This window comes from Centropristis striata, chromosome 21 (genome assembly GCF_030273125.1).
Source record: "Centropristis striata isolate RG_2023a ecotype Rhode Island chromosome 21, C.striata_1.0, whole genome shotgun sequence".
Classification (NCBI taxonomy): domain Eukaryota; kingdom Metazoa; phylum Chordata; class Actinopteri; order Perciformes; family Serranidae; genus Centropristis; species Centropristis striata.
In genome coordinates this window covers 11,708,279-11,731,888 of record NC_081537.1, presented here as the reverse complement: position 1 = coordinate 11,731,888, position 23,610 = coordinate 11,708,279, and the positions used below count along the sequence as shown (strand labels likewise).

Below are 23,610 nucleotides of genomic sequence, written 5' to 3'. Positions count from 1 at the left end.
ATTTGCCACTTTAAATCTTGTAAATCTGCAACTTTCTTTATCATAGATTACCCACTTTTTTCTCATAAATCTGCAGCTTTTTTCTCGTAAAATTTGCAACTTTTAATCTTGTAAATTTGCCACTTTTTCCTTGAAATATTAACCCCCTCCCCCAGGTCTGTATTTTTTTTTTCATACTTGGCCCTAATACGGCGTCGTAGCCTTGACCTTGCCTTGATTTAAAAAAATCCCAACTATCCCTTTAAGTTATGCATAGTTAGCTACCACTTTCTAGGATTAACATGAGAAGCAGTTTTACTTTCCCTTTGTCACATTTTCTTCCTCACTGTCTTCCTGCTCTTTATAATACCCTCACGCTATTTTCCTTTAACACCCAATCAGCGCTTGAGAAGAGGCCAAATGGCCGGGTTTAAGCACTTGTGTGAAGAGTGGTCCTATTTACCAGGCCACTGGGCCCTTTTTTTCCTAGGGTTGCTAGCTTTGGACCCCTCCACATAAGAAAAGAACGAAACTTTTGTTTTTCCGACTCCCCTTAAATCCGTCTGTCTGCCTTCCGCGCTTGACTGAAGTGGATACAGAGGCGGCCTTTTGTTCTACCAAGATGAAGAGGGATGCTGTAGTAAAAGAGGGAGAGTGAGGGTAAGAGGAGGTGGGTGGGATTCATTGTAATTTAATAAATACCTCGCAAAAGAGGGTTTCATTGCCTTCTCAACCCCCCCAGCTGTCTGTTTTTGAAATGGGGCTCTTCTGGATTTGACACCCAGGGAAGTAGAAAGGGGATTAGGGAAGGAAAAGCCTCAGGCTATATACATCTCTTTCTCTGTCTTTCTCTCTTTTCGACCAAGAGGCCCCTCATCTGCTGTGAGCGTATGAATGATGTCATCCAGGTACCTATCTTGACCCAGAGATTTAGAAAGGCCTGAATGGAGTCTCATAGCCTCTTCTAATTCAGAGTATAATCCTCAAATAGCTATCACTTTTGGTGAATTTTCTGGTTCAGTGAATGAACATAATGCTGTCTTCTCCAGGGTCAGCACTGTGTCACAATGGTGCTGCAACGGTTCATTTACTGTCAAATTCCTGCAAGAAAAAAAAAAGTATACCTAAAAAATAGTCTCCTTTTTTCAAGACACACTCTTAAAGCAGAGGTTTGACCAGGGTCACTCACGGTCCACTGCTTTGCCCCATCACCAGGGATTATAGGGTGACTTCTGCCATGCTGCTCAAGCATGACCAGAAGGCTTGGCCAGTTTTGACCTGAATGGAAGTCCTGAATGAGAGGCCAGCATTAAAATTCAGGATGCAGTCACTTGCAGCCACTAATGTCTCTCTTTAAATGGTCACATCCTTTCTCCTGGGGCCCCCCGTCTGACTGTCTTATCCTTTGACAGGCTTTTAGTCAATGAAAACATTCACTTGTAATCATATAGTACTCCACAATTGGATTTCCTTTATAAGGGCAAATATCATTTGAAGATGCACACACTTGTTTTTATACAGTAGAATTAGAGTCACTTTCCATTTTATATCCTATTATGGTAAAAGTATGTCTGTGACACTGACCTTTGTGTTTGTTTCTCTCTCTTACAGGAAGGGCTCTGGTCAGCCTGAAGTGAAGGGTCACTGAGCTCAGACACTCTCCTTCCATTGACTCACAACTACACACACATAGAGGGGAAAAGTCACACACACACAGGCACATCTGCACGACAGGACATACACATTTACACACAGACCCCTGGGCACACACACCGACTCATCCGTGCATAAACGCAGACACACACACACACACACACACAGACAGAGGCCCTCTGAGCAGGATGAGGGAACCCTGGAGGTGCCTGCTGGGCCTGTGCCTCCTGGCATGCTCAGCCTCCACCCACAGTGCCGCCAATCCCTTCGCAGGGCAGCAGACCCCTCCAGACCCTTGCTATGACGACGCAGGCACAGCCCGCCGATGCATCCCCGAGTTTATCAACGCCGCCTTCGGCAAGGAGGTGATGGTGTCCAGCGTCTGCGGACGGCCTCCGTCCCGTTCCTGCAGCGTGGTGGAGCGGGGGGACGATCGGCCCTCTGTGCGTACGTGCCAAATCTGCGACGCAGCTGACCCGCGCCGTGCCCACCCTGCTTCCTACCTCACTGACCTCAACTCAGCCCACAACCTCACCTGCTGGCAGTCGGAGAACCTCAACACCTCGCCGCACAATGTGACTCTCACCCTTTCACTAGGTAAGAAGTTTGAAATCACCTATGTGAGCCTGCAGTTCTGTTCTCCGAGACCAGAGTCCCTGGCCATATACAAGAGCATGGACTACGGCAAGACCTGGATGCCCTACCAGTTCTACTCCTCACAGTGCCGGCGTATGTACAACCGGCCCAACAAAGCGACCATTACCAAGCAGAACGAACAGGAGGCCCTATGCACAGATGGCCACACTGACCTCTACCCGCTGTCTGGAGGACTCATCGCTTTCAGCACTCTCGATGGACGGCCCTCCGGCAAAGACTTTGACAACAGCCCCGTCCTTCAGGACTGGGTGACTGTCACCGACATCCGCGTGGTCTTCAGCCGGCCCCAGCTACCCCGAGAGCTGGCACTGGGGGCCGCGAGCAACGGCGGAGGGCGGGACGACGACCCCATGGCGGTGACGTCAGCGCTGCCGACTTATTTCTATGCAGTGGGAGACTTCCAAGTGGGCGGGAGGTGTAAATGCAACGGACACGGCTCACGCTGTCTGAAAGACAAGGAAGGAAAACTTGTGTGCGACTGTAAGCACAACACAGAGGGACCTGAATGTGACCGCTGCAAGCCCTTTCACTACGACCGGCCGTGGCAGAGGGCCAATGCCCGCGAGGCCAACGAGTGTCTGCGTAAGTCTGTCCTTCTATCTGCCATTCTTCTTTTAACATGTTTAGGTTAGCTGTGGAACATACTGTACGTTTCTCTTTGCCTGCAAGCACACCATTACTGAAAAATCACATTTAGCACAACAGATGTGATAGATTTAATTAGTTTTTAGGCAACCAATAAGGAACACATTAGGAAATATCCACTTGTAAACCATTAATTTATGGCAGTTTTTAAGTTCGAATCAAATTTTATGGAGCAGCTTATGATCACCTAATTAAAAACTGACTTTGATGATAATGAACTAAAATGCAATTCATTGGTTATGGTTATCTGTGAGTCCTTATAATGGCGCTTTACTTAATGCATATTCTTTATTACTTCTAATAATGAAATTAACTGACCTTACTGTGACCGTGCAATAAAAAAATGGCTTAATTTTCTCAATCAAAACAATAACAACAGATAAAGCAGTGCTGTCATGACCGTTTCCCCCAGTTAAAATTCCTTCAGTTTTTATTGTTCAGGAGGTTTTTAACCAGGATCCACAGAGGTCTCCTCCTCTCTGAAACACACAGACATGATTAAAATGAGTAAAAATGTTGAATCAAAGCAGTTTCACCTTAGAAATCAGTGTTTCTCTGATGCTGTTGGTACATCAGTGGAGAGACTGCATCCAAGTTGCCGCTACTGTTCAGCTTGTCTCTGATTACTTAAGATCCAGAAATCTAATAGCCACAATCCTTCAATTGTGTAAAATGTATCGGTAAAAAAAAAAATCATAAAATCTTGGCGTAAAACTGAATATAAAGTAAAAGACAGCTTCCGGCAGGCCAGTGACTTTATAGATATTCTTGCTGTTTTTACATTAATTCAGTGGCCATTATAAAAGGAGCATGCAAATGTAATATGTTGAAACCCACTCTTTCTTTAGCTGTCGTTTCTTAGTTCAGTGAGTATAAAAAAATTGAGAAGTATTTGAAAATGCAGGCTGTTTATTACTGTGTTGGACAGAGTCATGACCTTTTCACCACCCACTCTCAGGATATGACAGCAATGATTTAACTATGACCTATGTTGGTCACAGGGGTAATTAAGAGTGTTGCCAGAACACATCGGATGGGTTTGTGTTTGCACAGGTGAGGACTTCTGGTAGCACACAGCGGTTGAGCTTGCAACTTTGGCAGCATCTCTCAAAACACATGGCCCATCCTTTTCCCTCGCATTTCCCATCAGCCTCACCGTTCCTTTACAGGGAAACAGGCCTGCTCTTAACAAAATCATGTTTTATAGACACGTCTATGAAAAAACCCTCTTTTTCACAAGCAAGTCTAAACAGTTGATGACAACAGCTCGAGTCACTGGCACACCGCTGCAGCTAAGTCATCCAAGAATGTTATTTGGCAGTGTTTGCCTTTACTTCAATACATGCTCTGTAAAAGCCATCCAGACATGCTCTGAAAGTTCGCCAAGTGAAATTATAGCAATTTCTGTGGCAATTTTTGTTAATGTAAATGGATTACTTTTGTATTGGATTAAGCTTTTATGTGATATTTAGCGCATATATTAATTTCATGGCTGTACAAAAGGTTTTAGACACATGCCACGTTATTCAGTAGGGAAATGTTCGTTTCTTTGGTGGTCAGCATTTTTTCTATTAGTATAAATAGACATAGGTGGAACTTAATTCAGGTCAATTTTGCTTGTCATAAAAATTTGTTAGCGTAAGAAAATAAAACATATTAGAAACCACTGTCCCCGTTGTAACCTTTCTTCGTAATGAAATAAAATTACAGCCGGAGAGGAAAAAAAACAGGAGCAGAACACTGAAAAACAGTGTATATTTTTCTAACATGTTATAATTGCCCAGTGAGCTGGCCTGAGATCACATTTAGCATTGAACAGTGCCAGATCTGTTTAAAGGGGACACAGAGTGACGGGCCAGCGTTCCCTCACTCTCCCATGCCAACACACCCTCCCTCACTCTCAGATACAGGCTTTCACACACACCTTTTCTACAACACTGTTCTGTAACTCCCTCAGTGTTTTCTCTGTCATGCTTTTGCACACGCCCTTTTTCAAATGTCCTGTTTCGGAAATGTTACACCCGCTTCCCGTAGAGCTCTTCTCAGCGGGATTGATATGTCACTTCAATCCACAATTGCTGGACTAAACAGCCCGGCTGTGTGGCCAACTCTGATGACCTAATCCAAGTGTTGATATAGTCCAGTTAAAGCCTATTGCAAGTTGCACGCTATACCTGATCACATATCCGGACACGCCAGAAAGTCAGTCCCAGACGTGCCCAATTTCTTGTGCCGAAAGTCTCTTTACAGCTTATTCCGGTAGAACTGGGTCCAACATATCCTCAAAGTAGCAGGAGAGCCTTTAAAAAGCCTCTCCAGCGTATATTAAAACCAATTCTTAAAATGCATCCGCCCCTTGTTGATTTTGCTTTTGGACAGCGGGCTGCGGTGCGAGCCGCCGTGGCAGCAAGGTGTAAGTATTTAGCTCGGGCGAGTGTGTAAGAGTGGCAAGTTACCGAGCCAAGGAGTCCCTTAGGTGTCACCAGAGCCTTCATGAGGCCCTGCGGGTGTTTGGGTTTGAGGTAGGGTCTGAGGGGGCCGGGCTGAGGTCATGATCTTTTGCAGGGGTGGTGACAAGGTTAAGCTGACGGGGAGATGGCTTGTGGGTAATGAGGAATTCAGAGAGGGCAGACGTAGAGCCAAATCAATAGCTGTTTCCCACCCCACCCCTGAGTCTGAAGAAATCACGTGCCTGTTCACTACTTCAAACATTATTGTCAAGACGGAACGTTTTGCTCTCTTGACTTAAAAAGACATGTAACTTTTTTTGCATTCAAACATCTATAAACAACTACAACTACGTTATATATTGTGTTGCGTTCTGCATGAACATGATCCCAAATGTTTCCGTCACCTGTCAATGGCGTTGTTGTGGTTGTCTGTCAGACGTTGTCAATCCTTTTATAACTACGTTTTTACGATACTTTTTTAAAATCCTGGTTGATTTTAACTACATATTTAAACCTTATCAAGGATTAAAGTCATCAGACTTTTAGATCTTATGTTATCGGAGAAGCAAGCAGAGCAAATGTTAGCAGCAGCTCGGCTCCAGCCCCTCCGCAAATGTGCCAAACATCATTGGAGAAATACAGATTTTTAATGTTTATCTGCTTTATTCAGTTTTTCTACTGGTTTTGATCACTGGGCCCATTTGTTTTGGCGAGGAGGCGACTTCTCTGGATAATTCAGCTCCTGTTAAAACTTCAACAATGAGCGCTGAAACAATTCTAACCTCCTGGAAAGACAGCATAGCTCCATCTTTTGTTATTGTTTTGATTGTGATACCCGTGGCAGCAGAAAATGACATATTGCACGCTTAAATCTTCCCCCCGCACAACAAGAACATTGTCTCTAACAGACTGGTTTGATTGTTCACTGGTCTTACTAAAGTTTGACATGAACCCACCAAGATTACTGTCTGCGCTCTTGGCAAGCGCATGTACTGTCTCTAGACACAAGCCATGCACACACACGCCCCATCTGCCGCCTGCCTCACTATGAATCCTGCCTGGAGACATCGGTTTACAAATCCCCTGCTCTAGTAGTCAGAGAGGGCAGGCTTGTAAAGAAGCGTGTCTGTTTGTATTGAGGGAGACATGATGGAAAAAGCTGTGATTTATCTGCCTGGAGTTTGAGCCACAGGACACAATAAGGAAGCAGATGAATTAGAGCTATTTGGTTACTGGTTGTGATGGAGTATCAGCTTTTCTACTGGATTGGTCGATGATGTAATTTAAATACAATTTGTTGACTTAAAAACGTGAGATGGTGTATCATGCTATAACAGAGTCTGCCAGAGTCACTGTATAAGAGGGCTCTTGTGGAGTCAACGACAATGTGACATCCTGAGTAGATGATAATTTATGGCGGTGTAGGAGCTCTCTACTCTTGGCCGTGTCTGCAGCCATCTTGGCCCTGTTTGGCTGCGGCACCAAGCTGTTCTATTCTCCAGCCCTTCCTTTCCCTCGTTTGGACTCAGCCTGCAGGAAGTCCAGAGTGCTGTTCTGGGACTCTACGGGCCCCGGGGCCAGACACCATCCATCCCTAATGGAGCAGCCAAGCCAGGTCTGCTGCCGGTGTTGGACCAGCCAGCCACACTGGTATGCATTCATAGCATTAAATACAGAGGTCATGTGAAGGCTGTTTTGAATTGCAGTTTGAGCTGATTTGCCAGAAATGCAGGTGAGCTGCGGTTGGCAGCAGAGCTGGGTGTTCCTGCTCTGCTGCATCATCTGGCTGTGGTGATGAATAAAGGCGAGACACGACAGAAAAACATTGATTTTTTTCAGGCAGTAGTCAATTCTGAGATTTTGGTGTTTTGCTTCCTATCCTACTACACTTTGTATTTTTGTGTCTGCAGATGGATATTTTAATATTACATTACTTGTAACACAAAAAAAATATTGTCTTAATGTAAGTAATCAACTGGGCAAGTTTCATGCTGATATCTATTAGTTAAAATTGTTACCCGTTACCTGAAGTGTCTCTCTTTTAATAGTAAGGGCCTGTTTAGATGGAGAAGATCTGGAGAGAAAATGCAAAAGTGGCGTTGCGTTCTCACTTTTTATTCCGCATTTAGACAAGCGTCTTTAGGGGGAAATCTGTGTGCATACTCTTATGCAAATATCTGTGAAATTCGATGTAGTATGCACGCCAGGTGGCTAGGTGGTACTGTGGAGCACTGCCACACAACACCACCAAGAGCTCCCACATGCGTTCACACATAGGTATAATGTGCCTTCTCTCTTCTGTTATATCATCTGTGATAATTCTGCTTATCTGCAGAAACGACTCCTGGACAGTTACCAGAGCTGCTAGGGCAACTTGAATGTCTGACTGATGGAAATAGTCCGACAGGTTTGTTAGCCTAGTTGTTAGGTTTGCCTGGACTGCACATGGGTACGCTGTGTGAGCTGATCAGAGCACACTGTTGCGTTTCCATCTAAAGGGTTGGAAACGCAATAGTGGAGCATTTTTAAGATTTATACTCTCTAGGGTGGTTTCATTTCTTTGTGTTTTAAGCCCCAAAAAACCCTGTCGCGTCTAAATGAAAGGCACATCTGCTAAAATATTTTGTCGTTTTCACCCGAGAGCGTTGTCGTGTAAACACCTCAGTTTTAACAAGCGGTGGAAGAAGTATTCAGATCCCTTACTTAAATAAAAAGTACTAATACCACACTGTGAAATTACTCCACTACAAGTAAAAGACTGGCATTGAAAACTCCACTTAGATACAAAAGTATCAGCATGAAAATGTACCTAAAAAGTAAAAGTACTTGTTATGCAGAATGTCCCCACCACATATACTCCAAATTGTCAAGGTAGGGCACTGTTGATGATTATATGATAAAGTTAATGTAATGGAGTAAAAAGTTTTTTAAAAACTACATACATTAAATTCAAATTCTACTTTAATAAAGCACTTGAGTAAATCTTCTTAGTTACATTCCACTACTGGCTTTACCATATTGAGTCGGACGGGGAATGAGTGATATGATATTCTATTTCCACACAAGAAGAGGAGTTTCCTTTGAAATTAAATCAATCAACCAAATAAGTATTCACTGTCTCATTATGCATCGGTCCATGTCATCACCTGAAGGAAATTCCCTCAAATTAGTTATTACCTCTAAAAAAAAGTTATTACCTGTTACATAATAGATGTTATTAGATCATGTCTGCCACACTAATGAATGAGCGGCTGCATTAAAATGGTAATTTCACAGCAGAGGAAGGAGCCCCGCTCAAACCCTTTTGTGGGGGCTTGTGGTTTTTGGTGGGCTCAGCCTCTACTTTTTGGAAACTATTAGCTGGAATTAGGGGGAATTTGACAGATGGGTTTCTTAGGGAGTGCAGTGCGGATCCGACAGAGGTGTGTGTATGACTGTGTGTGTCGGAGGAAGAGGCCAGCCAGGAACACATGCTCAGGAACAGCCTTCAGATCTGTGGAAACTCTGAAGACCACAGAAGCACAAATTCTCTTTTTTATTTCTCTCTCTCTTTTCGTTTCCCCTCCTGGACAAGCGGCAGATGTTTTTTTGATGCTGATTAGAATTTCAAAATAGGCCTTCATCCTTTCACACCATTTTTTTCTCCCCCTTCCACGTCTCCTAGCGAGGGCAGGCAGAGGTCAGGCCCCATGTTTCAGTCATAGAGCAGATTTGTCGAGACACTTTTTAGGCCCAGTGATCGAGAAATGACCTCATTCTTAAGCACAGTGCACATGAAACCGTGGCACAGTTTGTGAATTTGCTAAAGGACCACACATTTCATAGTTTCTCAATCGTGGCATGGAGAGGAGCAGGGTTTTGTTCTTGCAACACAGCGTTGTTTCGTCTTTAGTGGAACAAAGTTAACCTCACTGGATTGCTTTGTATTTCCACACTGAACCATGAGAATCCAGCAGTCTGACACTGTCCCCCTAAACCGCTGAAATGTTGCTGTCCGTCTCTAGAGGGCTACATGATGTGAAGCTCATGAGATGCCGAATATAGACGGGTAAGGATGAAAAAAGCCAGAGCTGCTTGATATTACGACGTGTATGTGCCATGTTCCTACTTTCGCTAATTGGCTTCTTAAAGACCCTCCCACCTCCGCCGCCTGTCGCTGGAGGCTAACAAGGAACCGACACTTCAATTACTTACAGCGCAATTACAAATGAGCGGGATGTTTGTGTGTGTGTGTGTGTGTGTGTGTGTGTGTGTGTGTGTGTGTGTGTGTGTGTGTGTGTGTGTGTGTGTGTGTGTGTGTGTGTGTGTGTGTGTGTGTGTGTGTGTGTGTGTGTGTGTGTGTGTGTGTGTGTGTAAAAAGAAACCTCCTGTGCTTTCAAATAATTACACAGCCAAGGAATGTTGTTCTAAAATCAACAGCCCTATGAAATGATGCCTCTGGGGTGGTTAGCGTGAGACGCAGGGCTACGGCACAGCGAGGCCAACAAACGTGAGGTGTGTAAGTTTTGTATTAGTGACGTGTGTGTGAAGGGAGAGCAGACATGGGCGGACAATGAGACAGTGGGCCCACCATCTTTCCTTCAGAAGAGCAAGACAGTGTTGGTAGCCGGTTCGCCTCTTTTTGTCGTCATTTTATGTCTCTTTGTATCTGTTTGGTTCACTATGTATTTGTTTTTGACCCTCGTCATTTTTTCTATTGTAGTTGTTTACTGTCTATTTGTAATAATTTTGTGTGTCTTTGTAGTTATTTTAATCTACTTTGTAGTTTTAGTTGTTTTGATTCTCTTTGTACTTGTTTTTTGTGATTTTGTGTATGTTTGTAGTTGTTTTGTGGTCACCTTTTGTGTCTTTTTAGTCATTTTTTTTTACTTTGTAGTTATATTTAGCTTCTTTGTAGTCATAATATGTCTCTTTGTGGCCATTTTTGTCTCATTGTTGTTCTTTGGATTGACTTTGTATTTGTGGTCATTATTTCCATTATAGTTGTTTTGTATTTCTTTGTGGCCATTGTTTTACTTTGTGTGTTTTTTCTGTTTTTTTGTGGTTGTCTTGTGTCTTTTTCTCGTAATTTTGTGTTCTTTGTATTTATTTTTAGTCTATTCTGTAGTTTTAGTTAGTTTGTGATTCTCTTTGTACTTGTTTTGTGTCTCTTTGTGGTCACCTTTTGTGTCTTTGTAGTTATTTTGACCTTTCATCGTCATTCTGAGTGACTTTCTGTCTCTCCGTAGCTATTACATTGCTTTGTAATCAGATTGTGTCTCCTTGTAGTCATTAAATGTTTCTTTGGGGACATTTTGTGTCTCCTCTTAGTTGGTGTCTCTTTCAGTGACAATTCCTAGCTTTGGGCCCCTATAGACTTGTTCAGTCATCCATCCATGAGCAAGAGTAACCTCCTTTATCTGGCTGAGACGACAGGGTTTGGTCCGTTTGATTGGTTTGTACTGTAGCTTTGCTCTTTGCTTTTATTACCTCCGTCAGTATTGCAACTTTGGTCCTCGGCCAACCCAAGAGGGATTGATGCTGTTCTCATTCTATGAAGCCACCCATAAAGGCTCTCTGGCAAGCAGGGAACATGGTGAAACAAATGTTAAGGACAGCACAGTGTCAAATAACAGCGTACATGTCAGCTGGGTTAAAACGCTGGATTCCCTCGGAAATGCTCTGCGGCAGCCTGAGGCCGTGTGTGTGTGTGTGTGTGTGTGTGTGTGTGTGTGTGTGTGTGTGTGCGCACATGCATCCCCTTGCATTTGTGTATAAGTGAGAGCCACATGTAATCTAGTAGTGTGATGTAGCGTTTCATCCTTGTGCCAAAGCAAACTGGTGGAGCAGCAGTGTGCCCACCCTGCTCTCTCAGGCCCCCATCGACTCTCCCCCACAGATGGTAGCAATCACCTCCTGAGGTGCCCGTCACCGCTGGCGTTCTCTTACTCTCTTTACTTGTGTAACTGACTCTTGTCAAAGATTAACTCTCTGCCGGGACGTTTTCCTGTCTGCTACCTCTTCTTTTATTTCATGTGTTTCTCTTTTTGCTGAAATCAGCCCTTTTTCTCTATTCTCTTATTGAATTCCCTGTGTTTTGGTAACAGTTTGCCTCTTTTTTTATGCTGTTGCAGGCCTGAGAAAATATGTGGTTTTTGGCAGCCAGCCGGTGTTGCTAGTGGCAGCAAGATTCAGAGGCTGTTAGGAGAAAATATATGTCTGCTTTTTAACAATGAGTGCACGAGAATCACACATGAAATCATGTGTATGCACATTCATACAGTCATGCATATGTATGTATATATGTACAGTACTGTGCAAAAGTCTTAAGCAGGTGTGAAAAAATGCCTAGAAGAATTTATGCTGATTGGAGGGTAAAGGGTGGTCATACCAAATATTGATTTGATTTAGATTTCTCTTCTGTTCACTCACTTTGCATTTTGTTAATTGATTAAAAAAATAAACTAACATTTTTATTTGTGAAAACATTCTTAATTTACAGCTTTTTTACACACCAGCCTAAGACTTTTGCACAGTACTGTATATCTACATATTTGAAGAATAACCCATATTGGGGAATGAAAGTTAAAACATCAAATTAAAATAAATACATTAAAGAACTAGCGCCTCCACCTAATAATAATAATAATAATAATAATAATAATAAAGTGGGATTATTTCCAATTAACTATGGACAATGATGGAAATAAATGTGATAAAATATTTAAATTGATTGACAGCAGCAGAAAAAGCTGGCAGAATAGCTGCAACGCTCCTTGTTATAGTAAAATGCTGTTAAAGGGATTACAACCCTTTAAAATCTTATTCTCTCATCTGCTGTTATGATGATGGAGATGAAATGTGCTGTCAAATATGCCACATCAAAACCTCCCAAAGGTGTTGGCTCTTTTCAGTTTCCGTTGAATGAAAATTTGTCAGCAAAAACAAAAAGACGTATTTTTTTTAGGCGTTATTTGACTGGCCTAATCTCAGCTCATTTTGAATTGAAAACGACATGGTGGTCCAGCTTGTTATCTTCATATTTTCTTCCTCAAATTAATATTTGACATTTTACTGCTCAATTCTGAGTCACCCACTGTCAGTCTGGGACTCTTTAGCTGTGCAAAAACATTTGATTTTTCCCTCAGCATTTCTACTGTCATCTCTGGCCACAGTGGTGAATTTACACAGTCGGTCCATCTGCCACTTTCTATTTCTAAACCAGCTCGGGCATCGCATGCATCTCCCAGACTGGACCCTGTGGTTGTGTATGCCAAGAGTCATGGCAGCAGTACATCTGTTTTTACCTCTGTTTCTACTGATCCGCCATGATAATTTGATTGCACAGTCATCTACTTCAGCCCCTGCGCTCAGAACTGCAGCATGTTGCCTGTAGAAATCTTTGTTAAAAAGAGCAACCGAGACAGACAGAGAGCGAAGGCAAAGCCGGGACACAGATAACAATGTTTAGATGTGGGGAAGTGGAGTGGACCAGAGAGAGGGAACAGAGCTAAGGACTCAACTCTCCACTGATACCAGCCCCCCTTCAACATGGCAACCCTCCAGCCTAATCTCGTTAAAATCTTTCCCTGGCTGATGCCATCCAGAGAGAGAAGAAGGAAGTAAAGGATGGACAAGAGAAAGGGTTGGGGAAGGAAATGAGTAGAAGGAGCCAGTGAGAGTATTTGAGATGGGGTCTCGTGAAAGTAAGAGGAGAGAGGGAGGGAAGGGGAAAGGAATTAAGGGGACTCTTAGTTCAAAAGGGCTCCCAAGAGCCGGCTCTTAAGCCCACGGCGTGAGGCTAACCGCAGAAACCAGCGGAGGGAGGGGAGGGCTGAGACGTTGTGTCAAAGCTAAAGTGAAAGATACGTCTGTGTGGAGGAAAGGGAAGGAGAAAGTGGTTCCGAAGTGACTTTACAAACAGGTAGAAGCTCCTGTAAACATCATCACACGGCCCACATAATACACACAGCAGCAGCAGTGCAGGAGATGTTGTTTCCTGTAGCTCGGAGTTCTTAAATCTTTGTCTCAGCTTGTTGTCCACAGGTCATTAGAGTCCACAGAGCCTGCGCTGTTTACATCTGTTTAAGTCTCACTTCTGTTTGACTCTTTTTTTTGCATCTTTTGCTACTTGATCCGTGTCATTTTGTGAGCGCTTACCTCTCTGTGTGTGTGTGTGTGTGTGTGTGCGTGTGTGTGTGTGTGTGTGTGTGTGTTTGCCCACACTGTACACTGCCTTGGCTCTAATGAGGAGCTAATTAACCGGGTGTTCCCCCCCGGTGCCCTGAGCAGGTGGCTGGAGCAGCCAGGCGGAACTCAGTCCAAACACACAGCATACACACCGACACACACTCACATGATGGCAGGAGCCCATATAGCGGAGCCTGTTTGGCCAGGCGGAGAGAGGAGAGGGCACCCAAAGCAGGGGGTGGGGGGGCGGGGGGCTGCAGCAGGTCTGGACTGTGGCCTGGGCCAAGAGGGGAGAGGTGGTGGTGGTGGTGGTGGGAGAGTGGCCCTCCAACTTTCAAGGACCATTTTTAGCCATGGGATTTGGGTTTTGCACAGGCATCCAAAATCAATTGGATGTGCTTACCGGCTTGGCTTTGGTGGAGCTGAAGGAAAAATGAGGTTAGATTTATCCCTGACATATGGAGGAGAACACAGAGGCGGTGCACTCCACAAACACTTGCATTTTATTTGTTGCGCCTGGCCTTTACGGGCCAATTTGTCATGGCACACATGACAGGACAGTCTGTAGGCTTGTTCGGAGCACATTTACTTGTTGAGGCACCTGTTATGAGAGCAGAAATAGAACTGTGGTGTATTCTTCTGTCTGTCTACCTTAACTGAAATATTGATTGTAACTTTCCGGATGCTTGAAGGCACACTGTGTAGGAATTGTTGTTTATGTTTGCAAATAAATCATTTAAAGTTGGCTGGCTCACAGAAAGTGCAAGCAAACTCCAAACAAGCTTGGCATTTTTCTCCTCGCTATGTTTGCAGGTTTTTTGGTGCTCTGTTGCTATTTTCATAGCATCGCACACAAAAAGTGATATCCAGTAGCATCCCGAATACAACAAAATAAAAAGAAAAGAGAAAGAGAGAATACAGGCAGAGGGCACCACCAAACACCTAGTGATCATCATCATAAATGATGATTCAGTGAGATCATTTCTGTATGAATTTATGTATTGTTTCTTCCTGCACAGCATACTTTGCAAGAAGTAAGCACAAACTGAGATGTGTGCAAACTACGTAGAGGAACAAATCGGATTAAAACAAGCAGCTATTCCACCTAAATTTGCATTTGGCGCTCTCCATTTTGATGACAAAGCAGTGCAACTATTCCCCAGTCTAATATTTTCCGAGGGGTTTCTTGTTCCTCTGCCTCCATCCCCTCCTTTATTTTTGATGCAGCATCCCTCTGTTTGCCAAGCCCGTAGCTTGTGTTTGTTGTTTGATTTCCACGACAACACGAGGGAACCAGATTTACGCATCCTCGAATTGGACGCTGACCCATAAAGGAGCTGCACTCGCTGGAGGATCACAGTTTCTCTGCTAACTTTTCCACCACCCACAGAACAACACAGAAATGTCTGTTTTTTTTCCTCCAACAGATAAGAATTAGTGAGGTTTTTTTTGTGTGAGGCTTTGATGTGTTAATGAATTGAAAAATGGCCTTCAACAGTGTTCAGTTATCCCCGCTGAGCCTAATTTGGGTAAAGGGTGTGCTGCGGTGGGGGTAGCAGGTTGAGGGGGGAAGGTGGTGTGTCAGTGTATGTGTGTGCACAAGCACTTCAAAACAAACCCATAAACATTCCAGGATCTTTGGGCAGCTGCAGCTCTGAGCTGAAGTTAGCTGCACATGTAGAAAACACACGGCTACACATACAAACACTACATGTTCTCAGTATCACATTTTCATTCATGTTTTTCCCTCCCTTCTACTATCTGCCACTAATTCCCCCATTCTCTGTCCGTCACAAAGAGCCTGGCTGTTGTTAAAGCCGTCACTGCTGCACATGCTAAATCATTTAAAAGGGTTTAATTCTGCAGCTTTCTTAACATTCTCCACACTCGAGCATATCCTCTCCTACTTGAGGCTTTGTTGGCCGATCTTGTTGCATGGCGGCGAAGCGAGAAGATGCCATAAGAGGGGCGGCCGGTCGGTACTTCAGCCGGGGAGAAAATGTGATCCATCGCTTTCATGTTCTCCTACAAGGTGTTAATGGACCCAAGTGCTCACAGCTGTGTGTGCGTTTGAGACGCTTGATCATAATCACAGTCCACCTTCACCCCCCCGACAGCAGCCCCAGCCACTCACCGGAGCTGGTGTGTTCTTTGTCACATTCGGACAGGCTGTTTAGCCGTTCACATGCACAGAGGTTGTCATCAATTTGGTGCATTTCTTCTTCACTTAAGATAAAACCCTTCCTCCGTATCCTACATGTTTATCTTTTTCTCAAAGGTCAAAGGTCACCTTGGGCTGATCCTTCCACAAGACACCAAAGCATGTCTGCTTGATATGTATCCATAAATGATACAGTATTTAATTAACAGCAGAATTCCATACAAATTGGGCCGCGTAATAACCAGATGGAATTGGGAAATAGTCTGGGAATGTGCTCCCCCCTTTTTTCCAAGGTCTGTAACCAGGGAAAACTGGGCCTCTTTCCCAACCTGGTGCCAGGCTTCCCCCTTTTAGTGTGGATGGAGGTGCATATCATTCAATGCAAGCATATGACTTGACATACATATGTATTCAAGTCATTCTCCTGTAAGAGAGCCATTAACAGCTCATCTGATGTTACACAGATCATTGAGCTCAGTGTAACGGCAGAACTGACCTTGGCTGCAGCAGCAATGCTTGTGTCAGCTAGTGATGATGAGGAAAGGCACTTTAGAATGACAAGTAAACTTTTTTTTCTGATTCATGAGAGAAACAGTGTATTATGGACATTGTAGGTAAAAACAGGTAATAATAAAACAAATACAGAGCCAGTAAAGGTCAGTCATAAAGTTGTAAATGTGTGTATTATTCATGCAGTGAATGATTGCAATTGGATTAAGCAATAAGGAAATACTCATTGCTTTAAGCACAGAGATGTTTTCTTGTAAAATTGTGATTTTATTCCAAGAGAATTTATGACCTTTTTCTTCGAAATTTATGACATCATAATCTCAGAGAATATCCAATATTTTTGTCGTAAATTTACAAATTTAATCTCAGAGAATTTATTTGTTTTTCTTTAAAATTTGCAATTTAAATCTCAGAGAATATCTTTTTTTTTTTTCTTAAATTTACTAATTTAATCTCAGAATATGCATTTTTTTTCCTCAATAATTTACCACTTAGATCTTAGGGAATATACATTTTTTTCTCATGAATTTACTCTCAGAGAGTATATTTGTTTTTCTTTGAAATTTGCCACTTTAATGTCAGAGAATTTTTTTTTCTTTGAAATACGCAACATAAATCTCAGAGAATATCTGAGTTTTTTCTCAGAATATTACCTCCCTTCTTAGCTCCGTGGTATTTTTTAAAGCTACTATGGCTCTAATGTGCTGTAATACTTTACTATTTTTGCCTCCTCACCAGTAACTGTATTGCACACAAAGCCACATCGCTCCCTTGCTCTGTCTTTACTTATTCCCCATTGTTGTGTCTTATTCTATTCTAAACATCCATTGTTAGTGCATTTTTCTCAACACACTCCCAACACAATAATGAATATCACCTTCTGTTGTGATGCCCTAATAATCCTATTTTGCCATAACTGTTGATGTTTTGGTCACAGAGCTCTGCTGTTGTTTACCACTTATTAATGTAACTTTGAACTGAAGTTAAGCTCTGCAGCAGTCGTCTTTGAAGCCAGGGCCAAGTCTTCAGGTCCCGGGTCTGACTCTGATTTAACCAGCAGAGGGTCTGGATCAAACTCTGTTACACAAACAATAAGGGCAGGTTTCTCATTAGGCTCCTCAAATGCAAACCCCACATACAGAGAGTGAACTGGGTTTATGAATGTGGTCTAATATGGAGGAATCAATGGCAAGACTGTTGAGGCGTAGAAACATAAAGTCATCTGGGAGGGACTGAGAAGAGATATAACCTCACTTCACATGTCCCATATATTGCAGCTCGCCTCATTTAGAAGACAGCTAGCTCGAGCCCATTCCTTTATCTGAATCGCTCTCGCTTTTAATAGATCTTAGGAGTCTTTACTCATCAGTGATTCATGAAATTAATGTCTCTCTTTCCAGTGATTAATAACTAATGGGCTGAGAGAAGCCGAATTCATTAATTATGAAATGGAGAAAATGAGCTCTGCAAATATCACTTTTGATTGATGAGTTCTGGAATAGCAGCCAAGCACACAGCCACAGTGTAGATTATAGACCACTCAGTATTATCCTGCCTTATGGGAAAATCTTGGCTAACTCACTGTGATATACATAAGCATATGTTTTACTGCAATGCACTCTCCATGTGGACATTTCATTCAAGCTGACTTACATTCAGGCTCTAAAAAGACAAATAATGTGGAGAGACTTTTACGTCTTGTGATGATCACACCACTGACAACTTCCCTCTTCTCTCTGCAGCGTGCAACTGCAACCTCCACGCCCGTCGCTGTCGATTCAACATGGAGCTGTATAAGCTTTCGGGGAGGAAGAGCGGAGGGGTCTGCATGAACTGCCGCCACAACACTGCAGGCCGCCACTGCCACTACTGCAAAGAAGGCTTCTACAGAGACATGGCCAGACCCATCACACACCGACGAGCCTGCAAAGGTAAAAGTCCAACAAAAAGTGTTGTTCAGTGCTATTCAAGTGATGTTTTAATAGTTTCTTTGCATATGATATCATGCATCAGTGTGCTTTCCAGATGGAGGTCAATGTTTGTCTGTATACGGCTGTTCCAACTGATCAAATCAGGAAAACAATGCCTTCTAAGTCCCAAAAATATTACAAAAAGCGCAGAGGTAAAAAAAAAAAAACAAATAAACATCAAAAACAGTGTTGCCAAAAGGACAACTTTCTCACTAGATTTAGCAACTTTTCAGACCCTTTTGGTGACTTTAATTTAAAAAAAGTGACTAGTTACAATACTTTATTCAGACCATCAGGGAAAAGGCAATACATACATTATTCTAATTAATTCTCTTGCATGCTGCTTAGATTTATCAGTCGACAATTCTTCTGCCAACAGCACAGGGTCTCTTTCCCTCACATTGCACTGTTAACAGGCAGGCAGTTAGCCGCCGCAACCGCTAAGCTGCTACTAAGCTGATGTGCTATGGTGTAATCAATATGTTAATGAGCATATGACATCTTCTGAGTTTTGGAGCTAGTGCTAGCAGTTTTCATTGGAAAAAAGAGAAACAGCGGCAGTGGTGGCTTAAAAACATCCGTTAGTCTGCAGGACTGGAGTCAACTACCGTTAATGCTAAAGTTTTAAGCCCAGAAAATCTCTGTGTTGTTTTTCATGAAAACAAACTGTTTTATTCATGAAATGAGTTACAAAATGAACCAAAAATATAATAAAGACATTGAAAAGGGTAGAAATAATAATTTTAACCTGTACAAATCTCCAACTTTACCTCTAGATACTCAAACAGCCTGTGGAAGGATCATTTTATTATTTCTCAAATCAGCACAAAACAGTTTTCAGCTGTGCTAACATAATGCTCAGGTGTGTTAATGATCAATCAGCCTTTCAACTCTATAAATGTGGATTAACACAATGTGCCACTGGAACACAGGAGTAATGGTTGCTGACACTATATATAGATATTTCATAAGAAATCAGCCATTTCCAGCTTTAACAATAATTTACCACATTAACAATGTCTAGACTGTATGTCTGATCAATTTAATGTTATTTTTTTTTTTTTTAAATAAGGACATTTCTAAGTGACCCCAAACTTTTGAGCAATAGTGTATATTTGAGTTGAAATAGCAACATAAAAATACACTAATTCTCAGGCACATTTGCTCAAAACTTGACAAAAACAAGAAAGGAGTCAGTCAGTTCCACTTTGATTTTTGATGTCCTGGACCCACCTCCTTGACACTCTTGTAGCTTTCATGTGGCTATCGAGTCAAGTTGTGTGAAAACTCTCCCTCTGTTTCCATTTTGCACAGTATAGGGATTTATCACTTCCTGCCCTGCATCTGAATTATCCACATCATAACAGTCACATGATTGCAAGCAAGCTTTACCAAAGTGAAATCACTATATAGACACTCAGACAGCGATCGTTATAGAGGCTATTTCATTTATGTAGTAACAATGTTTGTTCCACCCACCTTGGTGTCCAAAGCTGTTTTTTTTTATTGTCACTTCATCGTCAGTAACTTTCTGTTGATCAAGTTTGAGCAGCTGTAGCTGGCTCTCATTTTTGCTCTATTCATAGATGTTGGGGATCACAGTTCTGCTGTTGTCAGAAACATAAAACACCAGTATTATTCTGAGAAAGAATGACCAACCACTCGGTGTTTACAATAACTAATGGAAAGGTCTTCATGAACAGGGATCACTTTTGTGTTATATCAATCAGTAATAGAGTAGCAAAAATGATATTTATTTATATGAACATGTCACGGATTATTACTTTAAGCTCAGTTTGACTTTTCATTTGGCTGAGCCGAATGTTTACAAAGTGTTCAAACAAAAGCTGATTGAGAGGTTCTAACCCTGCTAATACTTGTCTGAAAAAGTTTAAAAAGTTATGACTGGAAACATACAAGTCATGGTAACTTCTAATATAAAAAATATTAGCAGGTCTGACTTGCCGTAGCATACCAGAGAGAAACAAATTGATACTATGCCCGAAGCTTTTCTGGCCGTCCCACCAAATGTTTCCCCATATACCACACACCACATAATATTATCACTTGACCGAGGCATTTTTCATGGAAAATGCATTTTACCCCTTTATTATTTCACATTTGCAGTGAATATTTTTCAGCCTGATATTATGCTGGAAGCCTTTCTCTCCTCTTGTTGGACTCATTGCAATAATAACACCAGTTTCCTGCAGTTGTTGCTCGGGGAAATATATTTGACTAGCAGGGAGAGTTTTTTATCCTGTTGATACCGATGAAGGTAAAGAAACGCTTCCAGAAAATAAAAAACGGCATCAAGCGAGAGCTGCCAAAGCTCATAGCCGTGAAGATCTTTTGGTTGAAATTTCATGGCGAAAATCTCCCGCTGGCTTCCACTCAGTTTTCCTTCTGCAGCTGTAACCGAACACCACGAGGTTAGAAATGGCACGATATCAGGCCGCACTTGCCCATGTTAGTTGCGCTGAGATGTGGAGCCATTCATCATGTAATGGCAAAAACTTCACAGCGACTTGGTCACATGCCTTCTAACTGAAGTCATTTGACCTGTTGCTGCACCGAAGCACTAACACAAAGAGATCTGCCTCGGTCCTGACAGCAGATCAGTCCTGATTGTGCAGATCTCTGTGTGCAAATTGTTCCCTCATCTTCCATTTCCTGCAATACCTGCGAGTGTGAAGCTCCCAGTCCCCATGACACTGCAATTTGTCCTTATCAAAGCCTCCTGATCAGGTGGTAAACAGTTTATCTCCCTCCCTCACAAAGGCCCCAGATGTGACGGAAATGAAAGTTAACGTCCAAAAGGCCTCTGCTGAGCGTCTGGCTTCATGATTGATCAGAGCAATTTTGCAGCCTTCTAGGAGCCGTCATTTTCCTTTGCCTCAGCCCTTTTTCACTTTATTTCATCTCCATCTTCTCCATCTCCCGCGTCTGGTTATCACAGCCATCTCCTCTTACTCCTCAACTTCTGATTTCTCTTTCCACGACGAGCCTGTCAACCCTTTCTCTTTCTCTTTCTCTTTCTCTTTCTCTTTCTCTTTCTCTTTCTCTTTCTCTTTCTCCATTGCGTCACTAATTTTCTTGCTTAGTTTTGATTTTTGCTCTCCTCAATGTTTAATCTCCATGTGTCAGGATCAGAGGTTTGATCCTGGTATGTTTGAAATGGAGTTACAACAATAAAATACAGGTGTTTTCTAAAGGCAAACCAGCAGTGGGGAGGGCTCAGCCATGCCTGTTTCTAATGAGACCTGCTCTGTGGATGGGTGTCTGTCTATATGCAATGTGTGGAGTATATGAGGAGGAGTAACCCTTTCTCCCCCGCCTACACCATCACCTCTTACCTCCCACATACACAAAACTGCAGGGCTCCAGTTCACCAGCCTCTCCGCGAGCCCTTTGCAGTGTCACAAGCATTAAAACAGTCAAAATGAAAGAAACATGGCAATCACCACATGGCCGGGCTGCATAATGTGGGTTCGTCAAAATCCAAGTTTTTTATGTGAATCCAAGGCGTACAGCTGGTACCCGTTGACCACAAAGAACATTGATAAAAGGCATTAAAAATGAGGCCATGGTCCATGTCAAGCAACGCCGGCCAACATAAACCACATTGGCCGTGTGTCTCAAGTATCTCCTTGAAGCAGGGCAAGAGGATCTTTGCTGTCAGAAAAAGTGTTACGCAACCTAATTCTTAGGGTAATTTTAGGTTAGTAATATTGTACCTGGCCCGAAGCAGCATAAAAATGTGACCCCTTATGGTGAATGACACTGAATCTCTAAGATTAAGTTTAGCCAATACCTAGATTTTAATCTCTGAGATCGTGGGCTGTTTTATTCACGGATGGATTACTCTACGGGCCCCAAAAAACGACTACAAAGACACAAAAAAGGACTACAAAGAGACTGAAACAACTAAAAAGAGAAACAAAACAACAACAAAGAGATGCAGAGTTTCTACAAAACGATACAAAATCACCACAAATAAACTTTAAACAACTACAATGATGAAGAATAAGACTACAAAGAGACCGAAAAGACTAAAAATAGAAACAAAACAACTACAGAGACACATAATGACTACAAAATGACTTAAAAGAGATGAAAAAAAAATACAAAAAAGGGGCAAAACAACCGTAGACTAAAAATAACTACAAAAAGAAAAAGAAAAAAAGAAAACACAAAATCACAACAAAAAGACAAAAGAAATACCTCAAAGACACATAAAATGACCAAAAAGAGACACAAAAAATAAACCGTAACAGCTCTGAAGCCTGTATGTAAGATGGTGGTGCCTTTTGCTTGTCAGTGCTTGCCTCATAATCTGCCAATGGATCTATTGACATCTTATGATTATGAGTTCTCTTTAAAAATGTGTTCTTCAGGATTTTGAAGAGACAAACATATTTCAACACTTTATTTATTGTCACTACTCAATAGCCAACCAACAGTGCATAACTGACTGATAAAAAACACATTTTCAGCATGAATAACACCATCCCCTCTGAATGTGGCAATAGCCAATAACTGCAGACAAAGAGCAGTCCTCGCAAAGTACTTCGTCCCATATGCACGCACGCACACACACACACACACACACACACACACACACACACACAAAGCAACACGAATCAGTTCAAACAGAGCCTGTCAAAGGACTACAAATCCCGACGCAGTGCCTGTCACGTCTGCAGTCGCAAAGGCTTGAAAAGTCATCAACCTCTGAGGACGTTTTTATTGCTTCTTAACTGGCCCGAGCCCCTGCACATAAAACTTCAGAAAAGCAGTTCAAGGAGGAGAGCTGGGGGAGGAGATTGACACCAAAACCTCCACCACCCCCGTCCCCATCCTGCCTCCTCCAGCCCGTTCAGATCTGGCAGTTGCTGCTTGTTTACTGAACATCGTGGACACCGGCAGTAAACTCTGATGTCTTAACAGCCTGCGATTGTTTAGACGGGAAGTGAGAATGTCTTACGTTACTCACGTCTTGTTCTTACTGACTGAATCGAGTTGATAGCTCGTGTTGTTCAGCGATCAGCGGGGGGGGGAACAATGGCCACATGTCTCGGCAGGCATGACACACCAGACTTGTATCAGACAGATCAAATAACGGGGGGTTTAACCCACATGTGCTTTGGACAAATCATTTTGAAGGAAATAAGGGGGGCAGAAAGTACAGGAATGATAGAGATTCTCAAATGGTCACTGTAGTACCTGGTTACAGAGCAGGAGCTCTGGCTGGTAAATGAGCATATAGATATGAGGATAAAGGTTACGTGGTTGGTACAAAAACCCTTGTTGACTGGACCTCCAACATCTTGCCATATGCAGATGTGTATTCCCTTCACGGCTGTAAGAAACTCTCACCAAGTGTCATCAAAGCTTGAGTCTACTGGTCGTGCCT

The 23,610-nt window shown here is 42.6% G+C and overlaps 1 protein-coding gene across 1 annotated transcript in view; it reads left to right on the top strand.

Moving 5' to 3' along the window:
* The first annotated feature begins 1,820 nt into the window (after positions 1-1,820).
* Positions 1,821-23,610, top strand: part of ntn2 (netrin 2) — a 38,676-nt gene continuing 16,886 nt past the window's right edge. The window contains 2 exon segments of the mRNA XM_059324285.1: positions 1,821-2,871; positions 17,967-18,155. Coding sequence (XP_059180268.1) covers positions 1,821-2,871; positions 17,967-18,155 — 1,240 coding nt within the window.